At 38.4% G+C, this 25,524-nt stretch overlaps 1 protein-coding gene across 5 annotated transcripts in view; it reads right to left on the bottom strand.

Moving 5' to 3' along the window:
- The window catches only part of LOC126267792 (ankyrin repeat and KH domain-containing protein 1-like), a 228,577-nt gene that overhangs the window by 153,925 nt on the left and 49,128 nt on the right, over window positions 1–25,524 (bottom strand). For all 5 annotated transcript variants that reach the window (XM_049973097.1, XM_049973118.1, XM_049973105.1 and 2 more), the window contains exons 8-17: window positions 24,386–24,481; window positions 24,116–24,305; window positions 21,332–21,506; window positions 20,996–21,122; window positions 20,704–20,919; window positions 19,786–20,056; window positions 16,432–16,550; window positions 16,173–16,361; window positions 10,603–10,750; window positions 6,373–6,734 (exon numbers count right to left, since the gene is read on the bottom strand). In XM_049973097.1, coding sequence (XP_049829054.1) covers window positions 6,373–6,734; window positions 10,603–10,750; window positions 16,173–16,361; window positions 16,432–16,550; window positions 19,786–20,056; window positions 20,704–20,919; window positions 20,996–21,122; window positions 21,332–21,506; window positions 24,116–24,305; window positions 24,386–24,481 — 1,893 coding nt within the window. The remainder of the gene's footprint in view (window positions 1–6,372; window positions 6,735–10,602; window positions 10,751–16,172; window positions 16,362–16,431; window positions 16,551–19,785; window positions 20,057–20,703; window positions 20,920–20,995; window positions 21,123–21,331; window positions 21,507–24,115; window positions 24,306–24,385; window positions 24,482–25,524) is intronic.

The following is a 25,524-nucleotide window of genomic DNA, read 5'->3' as shown; positions in this document are numbered from 1 at the left end:
GTCATACAAATAAATGAATTTCAGAGAAGCACTTGGGATAAGTTACACCTAGGTGTCACGCAACCAGTCAAAATATACAAGAAATGATACACACTTCCTTTCGTTTGCAGCTTTTTACTGACACTGGTGGTTTTCCAGAGTAGCAGTGTAGCTCACACCAGACGTTGTATTACAATGATGTGACAGGTCATAAGATACCCCTTAATACCATGTCGAATCACCTCTTGCCCAGCATAGTGCAACATGTCGACATGGTGTGCACTCAGAAAATCATTGTAAGTCCATTGTAGAAATGCAGCCATCCATAATTGTGAAAGTGGTGCCTGTGTAGGATTTGTGCATGAACTGACCTCTCAATTAAGTCCCAAAAATGTTCGACAGGATGTCAAATAATCTGGGAGGCAAAATCATTCACTCCAATTGCCCAGAATGTGCTTCAAACCAGTCATGAACAACATGACATGGTGCATCGTCATCTACAAAAATTCAACCACTGTTAGCGAACATTAAGTCCACGGTCTCCAAGTAGCTGAACATAACCATATCTAGTGAATTAACCATTTACAGTCAATAATTCGTTCAGCCTATTGCACATAAACACAGATCACACAACATTATGGGGCCACAACCAGCTTGCACAGTGCCTTTCTGACAACTTGGGTCCATGGATTAGTGGGGTGTGCACCACAGACTAACCCTCGCATCAGCTCTTCTGACTGAAATTGGGACTGACGTAAGCAGGCCATTGTTTTCCAGTCATCTAGGGTCCAACCAAAATGGCCTTGTGCCCAGCAGAGGCACAGCAGAGGCACAGCAGGCAATGCTGTGCAGTTAGCAAAGCCACTCTCGACTGCCGTCTGCTGCCATAGCTCATTAGTGTCAAATTTCACTATGCTGCACTATGGATACATCTATTGTACATCCCACAATGGTTGCTGCTGTTATTTTATGCAGGGCTGCTTGTCTGCTAGCATTGCCAATTCTACGTAAACAACGTTTATCTCAGTTGTTAAGTGATGAACTTTGGCCACCGAGTTGTCCGTTTATGTATTTTCACTCGTGACGTGTGGTTTTAGAGATCATGAGTACATAACAGTTCACAGTCTGTTCCCTGGCACACACTGGTGAGTCGTCATAGAAACAGTATTATTTAAATGACTGCAAACGTGTGCTCAGCCTCTTCTGTAGCCTGCATTACTGCATTATTGCTGCATAGCCAATATGTTCAGTGCTACACACAACCTGTACATCACAGTTACGTATTGCTCCACAAAGTACTGTGTTCCATAAATTGTGTTTATTCTTGCTATTGCAAACTTGGCATGGAGTCAGTGCTAAGTCACCCAACAACAGTCTCAATGAAAGAAATAGTCCAATATATCACTGCACAGCAGCAAGCTTTCACCACACATTAATATCAATTGTGCTAACTTGCGCCTTCGCAAGAACCGGCCAGCTTATTTGTTGTAATGTGATGTGGAAGCTTCTCTCAACCTATTACTGCAACAGAACACGTCACGGCAACTTGTGTAGAGTGATACCATTGTCAGAAATGCCGAAACTAGTCTTACAAAGCCTAGACTGCAGAATTCCACAGGTTGACCCATTATCGTAAATTTGTCACTAGCACCTATCACAAATCCTACATTGATCAGATGGTGCATGATGCTATTATTCGTCTGGTACCAGGTAGGGAAATCCACGAAAAAGCACTTCAACCTAACAATCCATGCATACCGATGTGCTTGATATAGTACAGTCCTTCGAAGTGTCACAGGCTGCAAGTGATCAGTTTGCTGCATGCGAGGGAAGGTATCTGACGTTTCTTAGTCAATCCCTGTCAAGCACACTGCAAGTGTTCAGGATGATGGGGAACCCATTACAGCAGTACAATCTATGACTCAGCATCACATGGGACAGTGTAGGTTATGGCCACAGCAATAACTGGCTGTGTCACAACAGTGTCCACATGTCCCCACTTGTATCTTGCCTGTACTGCTTCATCCAACAGCAGCATCTGCGGGCCATAAGCCTTGGGCTGTTTACAAGTGCTGAAAGAAAGGCCACATTGCATCAGTGTGTAACTCCTCTTCAAACATGGCAGACACAGAAGCACCAATGGACACACTGTCTCTTTACAATGACAGTCTCCCGAAACAAATTGCTTACTGGCACGCGGGCGCGTTTTTTTGTTTTAAACCACTAAAAATTCAAGTGGACACAGGAGCTGCAGCGACTTTAGTAAACCCACCAACACACATGATCTTGGGCTCAAACTCCCCCCCCCCCCCCCCCCCACACACTTTCACGGAAGTTTGTTAGCTACAACAAACAACAACATTCTGATCCTAGGTCAGTTCTCCGCTCCTTTCTCCTCAACATCTGTTGTTCACCCTCTCGCCTTCCTTGTTCTGGATCATTCCCATTCAACTGCCGACAGGGTCCATTTAGTGTCAGATCAAGTTCCATATTAGCTACTGGAGTCCCTCTGCTCAGAGTTTTTGTCTCAGTTTTTCTCTGGGCTTCATTGCACTACTAGTTTTGAGGCCCACATTACCATGAGAGTGTCCACCCAGCCTCATGTTGTGCAACCATTCAAGGACAAATTAGACTGTTTGACAGCACTTGATGTCATTCACCCAAAGCTTTGCCTCCAGGGTGACAGAGTCACGATTGATGCATAGTCTGTGACAGGTACAAAGGTTGCCCAGAAAGTAATGCACCGCATTTTTTTCTTTCAACAAATCTTTATTTAACATAATGAGAATTACACACACAAAAGAATGGTGTTTAATCTACACAACCTATTTTTCCACATAATCTACATCCCATTCTACTGCCTTCCTCCAGCACAAAACAATGGCGTGTATGCCCTGTCGGTACCAATCATTGTCCCGGTGGTAGAGCCAGTGTGTCACTGTTTGAATCACCTCCGCCTCATCCCCAAAATAACCAAGTGGAAGTCTGAGTTGGCTAGGTCAGGAGTGTCGGCCTGGGATTGTCTCCCCAACCACTAACATCGTGGAGCTCCGCCGAACTGCCTTCTGATGACCTTACCCTCCTTGCCTAGCAACCAACTGTATTTCCATCAACAGCAGATGCTCCATAGACTTTGCACAAGCATTTGTGAATATTACCTACAGTTTCTTTCTCTGCAAAGAAATCCAATGATGGGACGTTGCTTGTAACATACATCGCCTACAGGACGCCATTTTGAAACTGCCTTGCAACTACGCTATCTGTCTGAATTGACGGAAACACACACACACACAGAGAGAGAGAGAGAGAGAGAGAGAGAGAGAGAGAGAGGAGACTGCAAATAACACATACCTAACGTGTCTCATTCACAGGACTGTTTTTGGCTGAGGGGAAAAAAAATAAAAATAATGTAATTACTTTCTGGGCAACCTCTTACACACCCATTGCCCCATCCTGACAAGTTGCTAGCAAAATTATCAGGCAGTCACTACTTTTCCAAGATTGATTTGTCAGAAGCACACCTCCAGCCCCCACTGGATGAGACCAATAGGCCCTTTCAGATTGTGAATCCAACCTTTGGGCTATACCAATATCAGCACTTGCCTTTTTGTGTCACTAGCGCATCCACAATTTTCCAGCATGTTTTTAACTCACTGATAGTGATACAGTTTTCTCAAAACAAAAGTGATGTAAATGGTAGATTAGGTTATATTCTGATAGATTTACACATCCTAACAAGTGTGTTAGGTAAATGTGTTGTAAAATATGTGGAGTTCCAGTTAGTTTACATGAAGACAGTGAGGTATCAAATGGAATAGCCAGGAAACTTATCAATTGTACTAGTTCTAAATATACTCGCTTTTGAAAGTCTGATAAGTGTAAAGATAATTATTTTGAAGTAAATGTAAGGTGGTTTTATGGATTGAAAGTTATTGGCAAAGGACACACTGCAGCAGAAACAATGTGTGCCGTGATTAATATGCCATGCCCACCTTGTAAAATCAACAAGTATGCAGGACTTATTGGAGCTGCTGTGCAATCTGCTGCATCTGAGTCAATGAAAAGTGCTGCAAAAAAAGCTGCTGAGAAATGACGGTGTGACTTACATACCAGCAGCTTTTGATGGCACTTTGGCAGAAGTGTGGCTATAGTTTTAAGAATTCTGTTGCTATGGTGACCAGTGTGGATACTGGAAGGTAACAGATTTCCAGATTTTAAAGAAACATTGTTATAAGTGTAAATCAGGGAATGGAGAGCATATCTGTGACAGAAATTATGAAGGAACAACTGGTGGTATGAAGGCCTCTGCAGCTATTTAGTCGATCTGTGAATGAAAGGGAATGTGTTGCATCAAGTTCTTAGGTGATGGGAGACTCAAGCATGTACCAGAGTAGTAGCCACTCAGCCTTATGGTGAGAAGATTATCACAAAACTGGAATGTGTTGGTCATGTCCAGAAGACGATGTGCATCAGGTTGAGTACGTTGAAACAAAGTTTGAGAAACAATAAACTTTCTGATGATAAAACCATAAGAGGCAGGCTGACAGACAAAACGATTGATGAATGATTGATGGGATGATGATGATGATGAGTCCCATACTTCTTTACAGAGCATAGGGGAGCGACACGGGAGACCCGCGCTGCCATACTAGGCATGGTCCTAGTAGAGGTGGTTTGCCATTGCCTTCCTCCGACCGTAATGGGGATGAATGTTGATGATGAAGACAACACAACAACACCCAGTCATCTCAAGGCAGGAAAAATCCCTGACCCCACCGGGAATCGAACCCGGGCCCCCATGCTCGGGAAGCGAGAACGCTACCGTGAGACCACGAGTGGCGGACTTTGCCATTAGAAATAATACTGTGGATTTGTTGAAAATCAAGTGGGCAGTAAAGCTACCTTCTTCCACAGTCTGTTAACTAATGAAAAACCAGTACACCACCTTTGTCCTCCTGGACATGATTCATGGCGCTATTACCACAATGCCCAGTACTCAAACAGTTCATACAACTATAAACATTCCATCAGTCAGGGATATTGTAAAACCTATTTACCTAGACCTGGCAAATTTTGAATTACTGAAGAAGTGTCTGCATGGTCAGACTCAAAATCCCAATGAATCGTTCAATAATCTTATATGGACGCTCTCACCAAAAAATGTTTTTGTTGGTATGAAGATACTGAAAGGGGGGAGGGGGGTGTCAGTGATGCTGTTATTGTTTTTGATGATGCCAACATTGGTAGGGTGAAAGTGCAACAGCATATGGGAATTAATCTTGGAGCAAACTGCATCAGAGAACTTGAACGGATGGACAAGGTTTGCATTGATAAAGCAGAGAGCATGCAGCACAGTTGGCCACCTAGGAGTACAGAAAGAACAAGAAATAACTTCGAAAAAGATCAAGAGGGTGATGTACAGTATGGTGCAGGGCACTTCTAAGTGACTAAAAATAAAAGATTAAGCATATATTAAGTGTGTTACAGCCTTGGGACTTTAGAAGCCATTCCTGAAAATTTACATTTTCTGTTGCATTTTTCCCTAAATCTCAGAAACCACTGAGTAGAATATTCACAATTTTAGGGAGTAATAATATTCATGTCCTTAGTCTACTGGACTAAAAGAGGAACATAATGTTATGTATAATTAAATTTATTTAGGATAACGTACAAAAAAGTACACAAAATTTTAACAGTTTAGTTAAAAAATTGTTTTCCTAAAGCAGTGGGTGAAATGCAATTCCTGTAGTTCAATAGACTCAGAACATACAGTTTAATGTCCTGTAAAAGTTTAATGTTAGTGGTTACAGTGGTTCCCGAAATACAGGGAAGCCAAGTCACTAAATTTAGCATTGTCAGGATAGGGCGTTCCAACTCCCCTTAAGTGATCACAAGGTTTCATACGAAGCTGTACAGATCCTTGTAAGTGACAGTGCTCTGTACACAAAACTGTGTTATGCTCAGTATAGTCGGCAAGTGCTGGACAACAGCTATATCCACCTTAAATGAAGTTGTGACAATGGTAAAGTTGGCTTTTGTTAACATCCGGAAGTGCAAATATAAATACATTCAGTTTTTGAAATGTGTAATAATGGAAATGTAAAAAGAAGCTAAACTTTTTGCAAATCCTGTTGTTACTCACTGGAACAGCTTGTTTGAATCTTTAATGTATTCTCAAATTACTTCTGGGATACAGTCAGTTCCAACCCCCCCCCCCCCCTCCCCCCCCCCCCCCAATCCAGTTGCTGGATACGAGACACAGTAGCAATAGTGGTGTGAATTTTATTAAAAATTGACAGACGGTACATCATTACTCCCCTATTGCGAGGAAAACCAAATTATAAGACAGGAACACAAGTACAATAGTCCACAATACAAGGTTTTGAAACTAACCTGAACAACATCTGAGCTTGCAGAGATTGTCTGCTGCTGCTGAGGAACAGTTGATGCAGGTTGTTGCTGCGGTGGAGGCGGTGGCTGTGACTGAGGTTGTGCAGCAGGAGGTGGTGGGGGATAAGGACCAGAAGTAGCTATGAAGCCCCCATCACGACCTGTTGCTACCAGAGTCAAAGACTTCTGCTGCTGCTGCTGCTGTTGCTGCTGCTGCTGCTGCTGCTGCTGGGCTTGTTGTGGCTGTTGGCAACTACCTGCTAATGGCTGGCTGCCACCCGTATAAAATGCATTATGCACAGAGATGGTATTATTCGGCCCCTGATGGAATAGTGTCCCTGAGACACCTGATGCACAAACCATACCTGTAAGATATAAGTAATTATTATTGTGAAAAGTCAGAAAAAACTCATTTAGCTAATATAACTCAGAGTTCATCTTACATCAAAATACAACACTTTTTTCAACATATTCTGTATTGTATGCTTGTTAGATCACAATATCTAGATGAGAGCTTCAACATATGTCTATTCTTTCTCAGTGTGCTCATATATGCATGTGCTGCTCTATCAAAAATATCAAACAAACTCATGGCGCACACAACATATGAATGTATTGAATTCCACTACAATTCTTTCCAAACACTGCTAGCTTTATTTTGCAATGTAATCAATACAATGAATATTGAGTGAACAATCAGAAGAGGACATTTTAAACATCCTTCAAAACCATTTACCTCTTAATCCATTTAGCAAGATTTAAGTTTGTATTTAAGTTTGTGGTATGTCCATAAACATAGTAATACAATCAGCACTACATTACTTTTTACACAAATGGTACCTGCCCTTCCAAATAAATATTCATACTCAAATTAATGCAATTATTTAAATTTGTGTATTTTTGTAGTTTTCTGTTTCTCCGCAATGACATAATTGGTATTTTGCTAAAAACTGCTAGTATGATGATTTGTACAGACGTTGTTAAATGTAAAAAGCAATGAAGTTTCTTATCTACCCCCCCCCCCCCCTTTCTCATTCCATTTCCCCTAATGGCTGAGGTCCATTAGATCTAACACTAATGCTTCCACAAACAGAATTCCGATATTTCCAAAATGTTAACAATATCTTTAACACCATTTCTCAATGTATATCTAATTTATTAAAATGCAGCCAAGAAAAATAGGCACATTCAATTACTCCTCCCCCTTACTTTTAAACCAAATACACATGAAAACCAACATTTTCCCAGAATCAAGGCTACAAAACTGCAGAATCAATAACTGTCCCCAAAGTTCAGAGGTTGCCGAGACAGTAGACCAAATATCCTTTACTAGGGGTGACACTAATGCACTGCCTGCTGCCTAATAGTACTGGCATTAAATTGTGTATTCACATGAAACAAAATCTTGCTTATTTTATGTTTCAACCAATCTATGCATTAACCAATCACCAATACTTCAAGTATCTCAGACAAATGCATATTCTTACCTGTTAACCAAAAATTGTCATTGTCTCCACATTATTCTCAACAATAATACTAACACCTGGATTTCTATAGATTTAAAGAGAGTATAGTGTTATTTAGGCCAAGACTAGGTACCATATTTGGTGAGATGTTCAATCCGGTCTCTCCGGGTTGAGCAAATTAAACAACACAAATATGGTTATTTAAAAGAACTCAGTAGAAACAAGAGTTATGAGGTAATGATTAAATGGGCCCAAAAATTCAGGCATTTTGCCAGAGATTTCACACAAGGTACATGTGCCTATGCATCCTGTTAGTGGTTTTTTTTTGTGAAGGAAAGCATTAAACCAAATTATTGGTTAAAAGTGTAATGGATCTGGGAAATGTGTTATTTTCTACTGGATTTGTCGATACTTAATTGTGAATGTTTTGTTATATTTTTGTCAGAATTATTTTTTTAAATTGTAATTTGCCTTATTTTATGTTAATTTACTTATATTTTTGAGAGTGAAAGCATATTGATTACTATTAGATGTGACGAAGAATATCAAAGAGACTGATTACAAGTGGAAGCTTGTGTGTTGTGTAAAATGTCTTTGACGCTGGAGTCGTCTTTGACTGTAGTCAGTCGGCAGTGAACACTGTGTGTGTTGACGGTAGAACAATGTGCTAGTTGCCGTTATAAATATTTGCTAGTGAACAGGAAAAAATTAATTATGTTACTTTTTTATGTAAACTTTAAGAAGAAACCACATTCGAAGAAATGGTATTTGAAGCACCAAAACTGAGGCAAACGCATTGAACCAGGTCATTTCTGCAGCTGACAAAACTGCATTGTGGAATCATACTTCCACTAGATGACTGAAGCCAAGACTAATATCATCTTGTAAACATTTCACAGAAAAGGTACTGTCACGAAATATGCCGAATTTAAGTAAATAAACATAGTGAGCATATTTCAAAAGGTCCTACAAAGCTAATTGCTTTTAAATTTTCTTCAGAAAAGAATTTTATACAGATCAAATATCACACATCCTTGGCAACTACTGCAGAGAAACCTTCACTGTACATCAGACACACAGGCAATTACAGAACACTAACAAGAGGCAACAGGCACCAGTTTTCTTGTTCACGCCACCCTTCAGACCCCACTGATATGGGGGAAAAAAGAGGAATACTTAATAGAGCTTAAATTAATGAAAGGAACAGTACCATTTATAGTACAACAGTTATGAGGAGTAATAATTTGATGTACATAACATGGCATTTAGATGAGTGTGTTGCTGTGACAGTGAAATTTCATGTAGGTACTATGACATACCAGGAGTGCTTTTCATCATTTGAAATCTGATTGTTTTATGACCTTCAAAATTAAACTGTGTGTTTTTTGTTTGTGAAAACATTTCAGGAGATGGTGAGCTTTCCATGAAATGGATACAGTGTGGAACAGGATTTGCATATCAGCATGATTGCCAATGAACGGGAGCAGACCCAGACACAATGATGCACCATGAATTAGCTGAAAGAACTTATTGCTAAGCCAACCCTGACAAGTACTGTAATAGTAAGAAGATAAGGGTGTATAAAGTACAATGCATGCACTTGTTACACAGCTGGTGTAGCTGGAATTAGCTGCAATGAATATTTTGAAACTTTTGGTTCTATTGTGCAAGTAATATGAAGGGTTTAAACTGAATGCTAAGGCTTTTAGCAACACAGGATGACTCACCTCCAGTTACACTTTATGCAATAACACTTGGTCTAAATAATACATTTAGATTATAAATTGTTCCAGAATAGGGAGAAATTGGGAGAAAGTGAGAGCATATTACTTAAAACAGGATATGGTCTAATAAAAGCACTGATTGTTTAAGGACAGTGTCAACCACTTATCCAATTGTGATTAAACTTTGGCAAGTAGTTATGTGCATGCCCACAAAGGTTTCTGAATTAGTCACTTTACAACAGGTGGTATGTGAGCCATTTCAACAAATGTGTGTATTTCATATAGGCTAGCTTAGTGGCTATTTGTGTCTCTTCAATCTGCGAGTGTTACAAACAGTAACTTTTCAGTTAATGTGTGACATAAGCATGTTAACTGACATTCCAATTGCTGCTCTAAATTAGACAACAAATATCACATGCACTTTTTTTCCTTTTCTTAATCATCACAAAGCATTACTTTCACTGACAAATCGATTGCGCCACCTAAATCAGAAGTGACTGGTCGATCTACCCCTCAAGAAAAAGCCATCACAAGCTTCAGAAACAGATGAGAAACAGATTTGGGAACCATTAAAGTATGAATTCCTTGATCCAGATGAACACTGCTCACTGATTTTCCCCTTGTGCTAATTATAATTTTCATTCAAATGTGGTTACTGGAAAAATGAATAAAGTACATGTGTCTGGCAGTGTCCTCAAATTTAAGAATAAACACTAGGAATACATTGTGTGGATGGAAAAATGAAACTGCCAGAATTACTTTCAACATTCAATTATCAAAGTTGATATCAAGAGACAGGCCAAGTTAAACTTTCTTGGCACACATATGCAAGTAAAATTCATGTTTCCAAATGACAGCATTCACTACAACATATATTGTGTCATTCAGCGGAAAACTTCAGATTTATTTGTGTACACATCAGATTTTAAGTGTATTCAAAAGCAGTTCAATAAACAAAACTTAAACACAAACACTTTCTTTGCGGTGCACTGCAATGTACTCTTGGTACTCTCAAGTAAAGTTACATTAAATACATCGCAAACCTTGAGTTGCCAATGGCTGTGGACTGAGATCGATGTTCAGCCCAAGGGGTTGAGCCACAGGTATCACAGAAGCACTTGTAAGCCCAAGGCTGCCATCTGGCAACAGCAGCTGATTGGGACCTTTTTCTTGTAATTCTCTTTCAACCCTCTGGAAAACAAAGATGGAAAAACACCAAGTATGAGTAGCATAACAATAAAGTATGTTAAATGGTTTGAGTACTCATGGGAAATATTGAAATTCTGATCAACTTGTTCAGGAAAGCTATCAACTACAAAATAACATTCTTAAGATCACCAATGGTAAACATGCAGGAGGCTGCGTAGAGAGAATCAATGAATTGAGGTGAAGGGTACAAGGAGACATGTGCAACATGGTGGCAAATGGGACAGATAATAACCCCTCCCCTCCCCTGCACAAACATGCTGGAGAATTACTATTTCTTCAAAAAGTTTCCCAAAACTAACCAACTAAACTTCACAAAGGTCCAGCCACAAGTTGCACTTTGTCAAGGTATAAAGAGAATGTTGGAAACACTTCACTGCGTCAAGTTACAGAGAATGGAAAGATACATGGTAGCCAAATCAACAGCTGTTAACTAGATACATCTTGATTCTAGTAACATACAAACTAATCTTTGTTGTAGTGATAAAATTGTATGATTTATTCACATTATGTGGGTTCCACTTTATTTACTTTCAGGAGTTTTCTTTATTGATCGACAACATTTTCGTACTGTCTGTTGAATTATTATTAACTATTTCTTCTCAAATGTGGAATCTACACTGTGGTGACAGACTAATCTGTAGCATAGGCCAAGATCTCCATTAGGTTGGAAGGTGAAAATTTGGTTGTGATTGGAAAAAGACACTTAATATGAAAACAAAATCTTGGTTGAAGTGACAGACTGATGTGTAGTGTAGCCAGAGGTCTCAGCTGGCTTGAAAGCTGATAGTTTCATTATTATTATGTTCTATTGACTCACAATGATCCTGCAGTATACAAAGCATGCCCGGAAAGTTAAGTACTGTTTCATTCTACCATCACTACAGCACTACGGTCGCAGTTTCACACATTTGCACTCTTCCTTCTGGTTCATTAGCTTTCCACTGATGCCATTACAGATGGCTTGTGTTGTATTTATATGTATCAGAGATTGTTCAACGTCTTTAATAATGTCTGAGCCAAGCAACTGAAGCAAGTTCTGTAATACAGTTTTCAAACACATCGAATGTTAAGCCAGCTGAAATTCATAGTCAACTTACGGTGCAAATGTAATGAATGATGGAATGGTGAGAAAGTGCATGACAGAATTCAATAACTGATGACCCAATGTTCATGATAAAGCACAAAGTGGGAGACCTTCTGTCATCAACGATGGTTCGGTTGAGAAAGTGAATGAGTAATTTCGTGAAAAGAGACTGTTCAGGATAAGATTGCGTTGTGATGAGTTTCCATAAATTTAAAAAACCGTTTTCAAAGAGACTGTCACAAATCACAAATTTTTACATATTATGTTCTGATTGGATTCCAAAAATGTTTCGGAAATCCACAAAACAAAGTGACTTGGCTTGTGATTTAACATTTCTTACTCAATACAGTAATGAGGGAAATAAAATGAAACTCTGGTTTGTCACGTCACTCCAGAATCGCAACAACAGTCAATGGAGCGGAGGCACTCATGACCCCCATCCCCACCCAAAAAAATCAGAAGCTTGGAACATTGCTGTCGGGAAGCGAAAAAAAAAGTACACACTGTTCTAGGGACAGGTGGGCCAGCAGTCTTGTTGAATTTCTGCCCAGAAGTTAAGCACTCAATGCGGTACAATACTCTGAAACAATGAGAAAACTTTAGTGAGCAAATCTAAACAAAAGGTCTGGAATGCTAGTCAAGACAATGTGCTGCTTCAGGACAACATGCGTTCCCAATCTGCTGGTGTCGCTCAAAACCTCACTGAACAGTACATTGGGAGCATTCCCAATTTGCTTGTGTCACTCGAAACTTCACTGAACAGTGTCTGGGGGCAGTTCGATCATCCGCCATACAGCCCAATCTGGGCTTAGTGGCCAAGGACAGTGATCACATGTGTGTGGGAGTTGTGCATGTGTGAATCTATGAGTGTGCATCTGTGTTTTCTACTTTGGAAAAAGGCATTTTGGTGGAAACAAACGTATAGCAGTCTTTTTGTGGCTGTCTGTGACTCAACTCCTTTATAAGGTGAGTAGCAATCTACACATTTTGTAATACATTCGAAATTGCCATGAACCAAATTTTTTTGGGAGGATAATTCCAAGTTCAATTAGGATTTACAGTTCTATTAATAATTCTGTTAAGTTTAAGTTCCTGCTTTCCCTGTAAATTCATTAATTATCATTACCTGACACCAATTCATGCTAAGACATGTCATGAAATAACTTCAAGCATATGTTAAAACTTTACAGGACCCTGCCTCTGACTATCATCCCGGGAAAGTAATATCCATAGCCTTTGATAGCAATGACACTCTGACGCTGTTCACTATCTGTCATCACCGACATAGGAAAAGTACCAATTGTACTGATACCAGTAAAAAAGATCTGAAACTTGGGTATTTAAAGGTCATCTACAACTCATATTCATCCATGTATAACTCCATTTGTATATTTCTAATAAAATCAATCCATCCATCAACCACCCCCCCCCCCCCACTCTCTCTCTCTCTCTCTCTCTCTCTCTCTCTCTCTCTCTCTCTCTCTCTCTCTCTCTCAAAAAATCACCTTTGATTTCGTGTGAATAATGAATTCACAAATACATAAACAAATTCTAATAAGCATCATACTCTGTCACAATTACAACCATGGATTGAGAAACAGACCTGGAGCCAGATAAGTCATGCACAATAATGGAGATTCCTAAGGTCAACTAGTGAGCTGGAAATTGTCAACATCAAGTGAAGCAGAATCTCAAAAGTGATTTATAACAAAATTACACTTTTCTTTCTGTCAACAAACAGGCAGCTCCCCTAGAGTATCTCAGAATTGCATTAGTTTTTCAATATCTCTTAGTTTTACCTCACTTTTCCAGTAAATTCAATTTCCCCAAGAATTCTACAGGTTTTCCAAACAAGTCTCCAACCTAGGACAAAGCACAGTTCATTTAGTTTTCTATATGACTATCCTGTGTGTTGGTCTTCACCTCAGCATAATAACGGCATCCTACATCAATAAATCTATTTTGTCATTCTGTTTGCTCATTCATTATACTGTCTACTTGTCTTTGCATTTCTGTGTTTCAAGTTGTTCTAATATATTGTTTCTAACAATTAAGTTCACTGTTTTGAAGGTATTTTAATTTATTGAAAAAAATAACTGTGTAACTGTACAACTCCATCTTTTCATACACGACGAGACAACTATTAAGTTGTAATGAAATAATAAGCAAGCAGTTGCATACAAGAAATTTGATTTCTTGACCAGTTTTGGGCACTTAGTGTCCTTCAGAAGCCTATACAGGAAAATACATTACAATTAAAAAGAAGTCCTAAGAATATCAAAATTACTTTCATGCCTACTGCGTTAAATTTTTTTTTGTGTTGAAGTGCATACAGCACAATTCCATGGCCCTAAGAAATATATGCAGAAGCAATAAATAATGCAATACTGAGCCCATTAACAAAATAAGAGCTCATAGACGCCTACATGTAGTTCGCAGTGTCTGCACAAAACTAGTACAAAGAAGCAAAACAAAAAGTGCAGGCATCAGACATCACGCCAGAACACGAGCGAATCAGCCAATGACATACATACCTTGAAGATGGACTCAAGAGTGGGGGAGAAAGTAAACTAAAATAATAAAAGAAAAATCCTGAGGATGAATGAAATAAGTTAATATCAATGACAAATGGTGCTATGGATGGGAAATTTGGGAACTAAGGTTCACACAGATGTAGTGAGATCAGTAGCATACTTATAAAGAATCTGTCACCCAAAACAAAGTGCAAAGCGTATCATGGGGCTGACATGTGACTGGAGGTGGAGATACTACACACAATCATTAGCTACTATTAAGTTTCGGAAAGTGATCCTATGGAGAGCATAGCACGCACATAGTTGTATAATAAGACAACTAGCACTGGAATACATGTAGGTCACAAGTACATTTTGTGAAAGAACTGTATCTAGTAGCATTAACATCAATTGTATGGTACTGTACATTTTAGAACACGTCGATGAATTGGTGTAGGGATGTCAATAGTATGGCAGCAGGAAATATGCCTGCAAAAACATCACATGAACTGCATCAAGAGGCAAGAAGTAATAACTGGAGAACATGCAAAAACAATTCCTAGTCAGTAGCTAAAACGAAGACTAAAAATTAACTACAGAAGAAAAGAAACATAGGCATCATTGCATACTTTTGATACAATGAATAACTAGTTCAGAATGTATACAAAGTTCTAAATGAGAAAGTTTTTCAAACTGTGTGAACAGCTCCAGTAAAACTTGGCAAATCCTCTCACTCTTCACCACCACCACCACCACCACCACCACCACCACCACCACCACCGTCCAGATGATTGCTTCAACAAATACTAATTGCTTCAATTTGATGTGTATAAATTACGTTATTGATATACTTTCCACAAGCCTAGATATCACAGATGTTAAAAATGTATTTTTGACTCATATTTGTATTTTTTTTCTCCATAACTTCCAACTGAACCTCAATCAAAACGTATACCAAGGGCTGGTATCATAAAGGTCTGTTAAGTGTAAGTGTAAGCTTCCCACCACTGATACTCTATATAAAATAACTATACTATTTATTGTAGCTGCACATGAACTATTAAGAGTGAGAAATTGCTACTCATGTGGAAACTACTGCTCAGAACTTTAGTTTCTTTTTTAATTTGCAACCAATAGCTTCAAGCCATTAAAATATATTAAGGAATACATTCAGTTAGATGGTGATAATTTTAATTTGTAGAACTGAGTGCACTAAACTAAACACTTTTTATACAAAAGGCCTAGGGCAACCAATTAGAAAATAATTTAAAAAAACAAACATTTTTAAAAATAATTTTGGGTCCACTAAAGATTAGGAAATTACGCAGCAAATATCAAATTTTCCAACATGATCAAGCAACTAGTGCTGGGCCACTTGGTATGGATTGACCTACATACAGCCTTTTCCATTTCTAAGTACTGAGAAACAAGGATGGAGAAGGGCAGATTAATTTTTCAGCAATTTTACTGCCAATGGCCCTTAAGCATTCAAAGTCCGTCAACATTTTAAATTCGAAAAGTATTTGAGCATAGTTGCACAATGAAATTATTATTCATTAGTGTTGTTGATGGAACAAGTTTAGTGACAAACACATTACTCGCATCACTCACATGAGCGACCAACCCACCAGAAGAATCACAACTGTAACACATTTGTGACAGCATCAGAGTTTTATTATATCAACTTAAACAATAGAATTTTGCCACTTTTGGCTTTTAAGCACTTCTAAACACACCACAGCTTTGTGAGAGTACTTATTGTACCACATATTTTCCTCACTAGCACCTGCTGATTCATCCTTCTCACCTGAAGTTCTTCCAGAATTTGTTGTTTCTGTAGTATCTGATCCTCCCTAGCTGCATGCTGCTTCCAAGCCTTCTCAACATCCACTAGAGCAGGTGTACTCCCTTTGTCTAAAATATTAGGCTCATCTTTTGACAGAACTCCAACACCAGCACTGCTGCTGGAACCATCTCCAAGAGGCTGATTTCGTACCTAAAGCAGAATCACATTAGAAATATGCCCACAGTAATATGTTCATTTTTTTCTGCAGTACAAAGCTCACCTGCTGGACTTCTGCTGAGGTGAGACTACTGTCATTCATCATGGCAGAAGAACGACTTTTTCTCAACAATGATTTTTGAGTATTGTGTTTTTGCTGCGCAAGATGTTCTACGAGTCGCCCTGAAAAGCATTCTGTAGTTAATGCAGAACATACTTATAGCTAACTGTACAGAAGCTTCTACATAATCAGAAGTTAATTACTCAACAAAAACACCATTTTGAGTGCTTACAACACTTGAAACACCATTAAAGATTTTTCCGTAAATTTGTGCTGGAATTATGACAATCATTTATTGCTGACGATGTTGTAGCAATGAAACCACCTGAGAATGCTTTAATGCTTTAAGGAAGATCAATAATCCTCATTACTGGCAGATAGAAAAACTAAGTCCGGTCATGAGGAATCCTTCCACAGTCCCAATAGCAGAAAAATATAAACTAATGTTAAAGATCCTGGGGTTTTAAATTCTGATTCATATGATTTTAACTGTCAGAATGGAGTGCTGTAATGCTTTGATGCTGTAGCCTTCATATGCAAGCATGTAGCTTCTCTACCACATTTTTATTCAACTTTCAAATAAATTATTTTAGGGCAAGTCAACCACAACCATCAAAGGAAAATTTGCAACTAGATACATTAATAATGTAGGTGGGGATTACTCAAGAAAACATCGTTATCTGGAGAAGCAAAACTGGAATTCTATAGATCGGAATGTGGACGTTAAATCCATTAATCCAGCTGGTAGGTCAGAAAATTTAAAAAGGGGAAATGGTTAGGTCAAAGTTAGATATAGTGGGAATTAGTGAAGTCCAGTGGCAGGAGGAAGAAGACTTCTGGTCAGTTGAATACAGGATTCTAAATACAAAATAAAATTTGGGTAATGCAGGAGTAGGTTTAATAATGAATAAAACAAAACAAACCCAGATAAGCTGCTACAAACAGCTTACTCAATGCATTATTGTAGCCAAGATAGACACGAAGCCTACACCTACCACAGTAGTACAAGTTTATATGCCAACTAACTTCACAGATTAGGATAAGATTGAGGAAAATGATGAGATAAAAGAAATTATTCAGATAGTTAAGGCAGATGAAAATTTAGAAAGAGGAAGCTGCCTGGTAGAAATTTTCTCAGAGCATAACTTAATCATAGGTAACACTTGGTTTAAGTGTCGTGAAAGAAGGTTGCATATGTGGAAGAGTTCTGGAGACGCCGGAAGATTTGATAGATTATGTAATGGTAGGACAGAGATTTAGGAACCAGGTTTTACATTGTAAGACATTTACACAGGCACATGTGGACTCTGACCAAAATTAATTTGTTATGAACTGTAGATTAAGACTGAAAAAACTGCAAAAATATAGGAATTTAAGGAGATGGGACCTGGATATACTGAAAGAACCAGTGGTTGTCGAGAGTATCAGAGGGAGCATTACGCAACAATTAAGAACAGAAGAAAGGAATGGGTAGCTATGAGAGATAAAATAGTGAAGGCAACAGAGGACCAGGTAGATAAAAAGACAAGGGATAGTAGAAATCCTTGAGTAACACACGAGTGAATGACTAACTGATGAAAGGAGAAAATATAAAAATGAAAAGAAATACAAATTTCTAAAAAACGAGAATAACAGGAGTGCAAAATAGCTAAGCAAGAGTGGCTACAGGGCAAATGAAAGGATGCAGAACCACCTCTAAGAATGTCAAGAGCTCAGATGGAAAACCAGTACTAAGCAAAGGAGGAAAAGCAGAAATGTGGAAGGAGTATATAGAGGGTCTATATTATGGAAATGGAAGAGGCCGTAGATGAAGGTAAGATGGGAAATATGATACTGCATGAAGAATTTGACAGAGCACAGAAAGACCTAAGTCGAAACAAGACCCTGGAGGTATACAACATTCCGTTAGAACTACTGATAGCCTTGGGAGAGGCAGCCATGACAAAACTCTTCCAGCTGGTGAGCAAGGTGGATGAGACAGGCAAAATACCCTCAGACTTCAATAAGAATAGAGTAATTCCAATCGTAAAGAAATCAGGTGTTGACAGATGTGAAAATTACCGAACTATCAGTTTAGTAGGTCACAGTTGTAAAATACTATCATGAATTCTTTACAGATGAATGGAAAACTGGTAGAAGCCGACGTTGGTGAAGATCGTTTGGATTCCACAGAACTGGAAAACATGCAAGGCAATACTGACCCTATGACGTATCTTAGAAGACAACTCAAGGAAAGGCAAACCTATGTTTATAGCACTTGTACACGCAGTGAAAGCCTTTGACAATGTTGACTGGAATATTCTTTAAAATTCTGGATGTTGCAGAAATAAAATACAGATAGTGAAAGACTATTTACAATTTGCACCTAAATCAGAAAGAAGTCTTAAGAGTCGAGGGGCACGAAAGAGAAGCAGTGGTTGAGAAGGGAGTGAGACAGGGTTGTAGCCCATCCCTAAGGTTATTCAATCTGTATATTGAGCGAGCAGTAAAGGAAAGAAAGGAAAATTTGGAGTAGGAATTAAAATCCAGGGAGAAGAAATAAAAACCTTTGAGCTTTGCCAACGACATTTTAATTCTGTCAGAGATAGCAAAGGAAGAGAAAGTGAACGAAATGGACAGTGTCTAAAAAGCAGGATACTAGATGAACATCAACAAAAGCAAAATAATGTTAATGGAATGTGCTATTAAACCACGCGATGCTAAGGGAATCAGATTAGGAAACGACACACTTAAAGAAGTAGACGAGTTTTGCTATTTGGGCAGCAAGGTAACTGATGATGGTAAAGAGGATATAAAATGTAGACTGGCTCTAGCAAGGAAAGCATTTCTGAAGAAGAGAATTTTGTTAACATTGAGTATAGATTTAAGTGTCAGGAAGTCATTTCTGAAAGTATTTGTATGGAGTGTAGCCAAGTATGCAAGTGAAACATGGACAATAAATAGTTTAGACAAGAAGAGAATAGAAACTTTTGAAATAATGTGCTGAAGATCAGAGGGGTAGATCACCTAACTAATGAGGAGACACTGAGTAGAATTGTAGAGAAGAGGAATTTGTGGCACAACTTGGCCTAGAAGAAGGAATCTGCTGGTAGCACACGTTTCAAGGCATCAAGGGATCACAAATTTAGTAACGGACGGAAGTGCGGAGGGTAAAAATCTTAAGAGGGAGACCAAAAGATGAGTACACTAAGCAGATTCAGAAGAATGTAGGTTGCAGTAGGTACTCAGAGATAAAGAGGCTTGCACTGGATTGTGAAGCATGAAGACCTGCATCACACCAGTTTTTAGACTGAAGATGACATGGTCACTGTCAGATTTTGTACAAGTCATACAACATTTATGCAATGAATAACTTACCAGCCTGGCTTGCAGTAATTTTTGCTGCCCCTGATGATGGTGTTGGTGCCACAGGGTGTATATTAGGTGGAGGCACTTCGATGACCCCTCCACCAGAATCTGCTATCGTCCCAACCACACCAACACCACTGCCTTGAACAGCTCCACTTGATGTTGGCACACTGTGTGGATGGGGGGTACTCATCATGATGGAATGGGGATAATCCAGCAACAACTGAACCACATTGGTGTGACCACCTTTTGCTGCCTCAATCAGCATTGTTGAGTTGTCCTACAAAATAATAATAACCAAACCAACATGCATTAGTATCAGTTTACGATTACCACATCCTGCAGATGTTACACTATGCTAGCATGTCATGGATTAAAAGACTTCTCACTTGCAAACAATACAAAAATATATTACAAATATATTATGAATTCATTTCTTGTTCAAACCCTCTCATGAAGGACAGAAATAGTAGATCAACTAACTTTTACAGTCTAGAAAGTAGCAGTATTTCAGCACAAAAATTCTATGCCAAACCAAGTTTAAACAAAGTTATGTTAAAACTGACGATTATGGATTTCAGAGTAGTGCAATGCGTAAAGGTCAACAATTTTATGTGACAGAACCAAATATTTCTTTAATGACAGCAGGTAACACAATCAAAAGACTGTATCATAGCTCTTAGCTGAGCCAGACCATTGCCAGAACTGTGGGATTGTAATGTGACCTAAGTGTGGTGCTCGCATTTAATTTATCTTATTTTACATTTTTTCTTTGTGGCACAGCAGTGATTAGATATAGTCCTGGTGACTTCAGGCTCAAATAAATAACCAAAGACTATAGCTATGTCCCGATCTACTCTGTAAAAGATAATAAGCCTACTACCCAAAAATTGAGAAACGTAGAAGTCAGGAACATATTGAACTCACCTTCAATTTATGAAAAGGATCAGCTGATTGTGCTAACAGCAGCTCCACAACTGCTAGATGTCCTCCAGCACAGGCCAATGACAGAGGGGTATGGTCATTATTTGTAGTCTGACGATTGACATCTGCATGTTTTGAAATGAGGAACTGTACTGTGCACATGTGTCCAGCACGACAAGCCTTCATAAGTGGAGTTCGACCACCTTCTGATTCATGCTCCTGCATAAGATTTTTTTGTGTCAATATACAAGTGGTGTTAATTTACAACCTACAAAATATTTAATTTTAAACATACCAAATCTGCACCATACTGAAGCAAGAGTTCTGCCACATCAGTATGGCCATTCTCACAGGCGTACGTGAGAGCTGTATCTCCTGTCTGTGTCTGAGCATGCACATCAGCATTGTTTTCCAAAAGGAACCTGTATTATAAAAAAAACACAATATAGACATTGAAGTATCATTAATGAGGATACAAATACTACACCACACAAAAGAGAAGTATTTACACAGGGGTGGGTCTTACTTTCTCTCCCATGAGTTGGAGTCTTGGGTAAATTCCCCATCTAACTATAGAACAGTACTACTTCCTCTTTCAACCTATGAACAAAAATTATTACGTTAAACTTACTTGACCAGTTCTAGGTGGCCTTCCTGCGCAGCTTCCATAAGTGGAGTTGAGGCTCCCAATTCAATGTCTGCACCTGCTTTGAGAAGGAAGTCTGCAACTTCCGTGAACCCTCCACAACAGGCCAAAGTTAGAGCTGTTTCCTGAGTCTCTTCAGTCTGTGCATTGATATTGGCACCTATCAATGTTGAAACAAGGTTAGGAATTCATACTTTTTAATGACAAAATATACACCGTAACACAGTAAGTTGCATAAGAAATTAAACACATAACTAGAAAAGTCACTGAAGATGTTTCTCATCAATGGATGATTTTAATTCTGTCTATAACCACATGTCTAATTTAGTAAGGACAGGGAAAGAAACCAATCACCACCTATTCGCATGTTTAGTGAAGACACTGAAAAGTTTAATCTTAACAGCCTTATGAGAATTCGTATATTTTCCTCCTCCAACTAGGAGTTGTTATAACTGTCAACTTAGTCTGTATTTCTTAGTGTCACTGTATACAGCAGTGCCAAGTAATACATCAATTTTTTATTGGATAAAGAGGGGTTGCTCTATGAGAAAAAGAGAGTTTTAAGGTGGACCTCAAATCTACGCAGGCAAACATAAACCACTTACAGAAGACAATTGTCAGTCACACTGAGTACTGGAATGCCATATTTTTCCCCAGGTGAAAAGAAGCAATGAAATTCCATTTTAGTTTAATAATTTGAATACTTCTATGCATAATGACTCATTCAGTGGAACATTTATCAATGAATGAGTCTCCAAAAAATTAAATTATTCAATTGCTGTTAATACCCATTGTCTCATTTTAACTATTATGTTGTTAATTGTCTCAATCCTAAAATTGGTTTGTTGCAATTCCCATGTTGGTCTATGCTGTGCAAGGCTCTTCAGCATTGTGTAACTACTGCAACCAATATCCATTTCAACTTGATTAGTTTATTCAAGCCTTAGCCTCCTTTTCCATAATCCCCTCCCCCCTCCCCCTCACCCACGCTTCCCTCCATCATCGAATTAACTATTCCTTAATGCCTTAAGGAGCTTCTTACTAAATTCTACAGGTACTGATCGGCTTTACTACAATCACAGGGACAGAAACTCCACAATAAATCCCGTTTCTGAGCACACAATACTGTGTTAGGATCACTGCTGTTTATATTTCTCTGTTTAAATCGAATGAACTTAAAATCAATGCATGAAGGTGTGTCCTTACAACCTGTTCCTTCTCATAATCAACCTGTGCTGTAATGAGTTCTACCCTCCCCAGTTCAACTCAGTAATTCATACTACCCTTTTCCAGAACATATTTAATTGCCATTGTCCTTATGCATTTTATACATCCCTTTAATTTTGCAACTGCAGTTATTTTACTGGCAAAAAAGAAAACCTGTCTATCTGCATTGTCATTTCCATAAGTAGTTCACTAAGCATCACATACTTTTCTATTTTACTTTACTGACATTCGTCTTATAACCTCTTTTCAGGACACCACTCGCCTAGGTTAGCTTCTACCAGTTTTACCTTTTTCCTATAAATAATTTGTGTCATTATTTTGCAGCAATAACTTATTTAAACTGATGGTTTCGTAATAGCCACATTTGCCAGTAATTCCTTGTTTTGGAACTGGAATTATTACATTCTTCTTTAAGAATGAGGGTATTTCTCCACAGGAAATAAGTTTTACCATGACTGGCTCCCCCAAGCTTGTTGAAAATTCAGAAAGAACACCATGCACCACAGGTGTGAAGTTACTATGTGCATCTTCCAGTGATCTGTATAAATTTCTCTCCCTTCACATCTCTCATATTATCATCAAGTTTATTTCCTTTACATCTAGCCCTTTCTATATATTCCATTCAGCTTTCAAATTTCCCTCTTTTGATCATATGAGATCTAATGACTCTCAACTGATTCTCTATCCTCTAAAGGTTTCTTTAGTTTGGTTCTACAGACTTCTATTCTTTTCTAGCTTTTCCTGTTTTGCCATTTTCATAGCTGCCAACCATGAGAACAGGCTGTTAGTAATCATAAGGAAATATGGAAGGGGGGATTGGAAGCTTGATTTAGGCCTTTAAATGATATATTTCAGACATTTTCGAATCCTAAATAAGGACAATTTTCCAGGAATAAAAATTTTAAATGAAAAAATCTGGTTAAATGAAAACAGGATAGAAACTTGTTTAGTAAATATCGAAGGTGTTTTTGAAACATTTCTATACTTTCCAAATACTACAAAATCAACACACACATATCTCAGAAATTATTAATGAAAATAAAAGTAAAACTTCGAAACAAAAACACCTTACATTATTAAATGAGAGGCCTCCAGTGTTTTATACAAAAATGTTCATAACACTTTCTCATCCACTGCCAGTTCTTTATGGACTATCACAATTAAGGATTCTTTGATCTGTGGGGCAACATTTTAAAGAAATTGGGAGAATCATGCAGAAATATGTGATGTGTGACAAAATTTGAAGACAATAGGACAAAAATCCCAAGCACTACTCTGACATTTTACCTATTACTTTACAAAAGGTAGATTTGTTTCACGGGAATTCAGACCAGCACAAGGAAAAAATAGGACAAAATGTACATCTATGAAATAGCCAAGAGATAAAATATTTACTTACAAGAGAAACATGAGCCATGCTCCAAGAAAGTGAAGTGCAAATTCATACTGGGTATATGAAAGCAATAAAAATACGTGTTTCACTTGACCTTGTTAGCATAACAGACGTTCTTAAAAAAAATTGGCACACTAACAACAAAATACCTTGACTAAGCAGGAGTGCAACCATTTCTTCATGTCCCTCACGTGCAGCTTCCATTAGTGGTGTGTAGCCCTCATCATTCACTTCTTCAATGTTCGCACCCCTTTCAATTAGGAGCATTGCTAAATCTACATGACCACCGCAGGCTGCAAGAGTCAAAGGCGACTCAAAGCTGTCTGTGGGCATGTTTACCTAAAAATGAACCAAAGTATATTCAATACCTCTCTCAGGTAAGTAATAACAGTAGTAGTACAACAGTAACAACAATTTACCTGTGCCCCAGAATCAAGGAGTAATCTGGCAACTTCCACATGACCATCCATAGAAGCTTCCATGAGAGCTGTATGCATCTCATCAGTTTTATGTTCCTTAGAAAAGAGGAGGAGGAATCAGAACACACAGAATAAACCACGTTAACTCCAGAAATAAACAAATGCCACAGAAACCAACACACAAGATAGAAAACACAAAAATTGCTCTTGTAATTGTTAGCATATTTATTTGCTCATTTTCCCCCCAACTTCTTGCCATTTCATCACTTGCATCTTTCCAATTCTTACTAGCACAGAAAAAATATCCACAGTAACATCAATAAAGGAATTATGCCATGTCACTATGAAATCATGGTCTCATTTTGTTCAACTGTTGCATGTGTGCACACCAAGGGTGCTGCTTCACATCCTCATTGACAAACTTAAGAGGGAGGATAGGGTGGATCAGTGTGTAAGTGCCAGACTACAAACCCAAAGGCTCAATCTCCAGTTAGTTCTAAGATTTTATCAATCACTTATCACCTCTTCCACCTCTGGTAATGATTTCTTAATCTGCAAAAATGTCATGCAGCACTGTATGTCATAACCCACATTAACCTGTAGATCCCCTATAACTGATGTGTAAGTCTGTTCCAAGGTTGGAAGAAGGCAAGAGCTTATGAACTAAAATAATACCATCTGCAAAAACAAAACGCTGTGACGTTCAAACCAATCTTCAAGTGAAGACTGTGTCTTTAAGATCACATAACAAGGATCACTGTAAGGACTATGTCCTCCTCGACCCACCATTTACGAATTATGCACATCAGACCTGGTACACCACATTATATTCAATATGTGATTACTCCGCCATTCACAACAAAGTGCCTGGCAGAGGGTTCAATGAACCATCTTCAAGCTGTCTCTCTACCATTCCACTCTATAATGGTGCACGGGAAACACGAGAACTTAATTTTTCTGTGTGGGCCTTGATTTCCCTTATTTAATCTTTATGATCATTTCTCCCTATGTAGATGGGTGCCAACAGAATGTTTTTGCAATCGGAGGAGGAAACTAGTGACTGAAATTTCATGAGAAGATCCTGTTGCAAAGAAAAACACCTTTGTTTTAATGATTACCAATCCAATTCATATATCATT

The sequence above is a fragment of the Schistocerca gregaria genome, chromosome 1 (genome assembly GCF_023897955.1).
Source record: "Schistocerca gregaria isolate iqSchGreg1 chromosome 1, iqSchGreg1.2, whole genome shotgun sequence".
Taxonomy (NCBI): Eukaryota; Metazoa; Arthropoda; class Insecta; order Orthoptera; family Acrididae; genus Schistocerca; species Schistocerca gregaria.
Note: the sequence above shows the minus strand (reverse complement) of the source record. Positions and strands in the feature narration are given on the sequence as shown.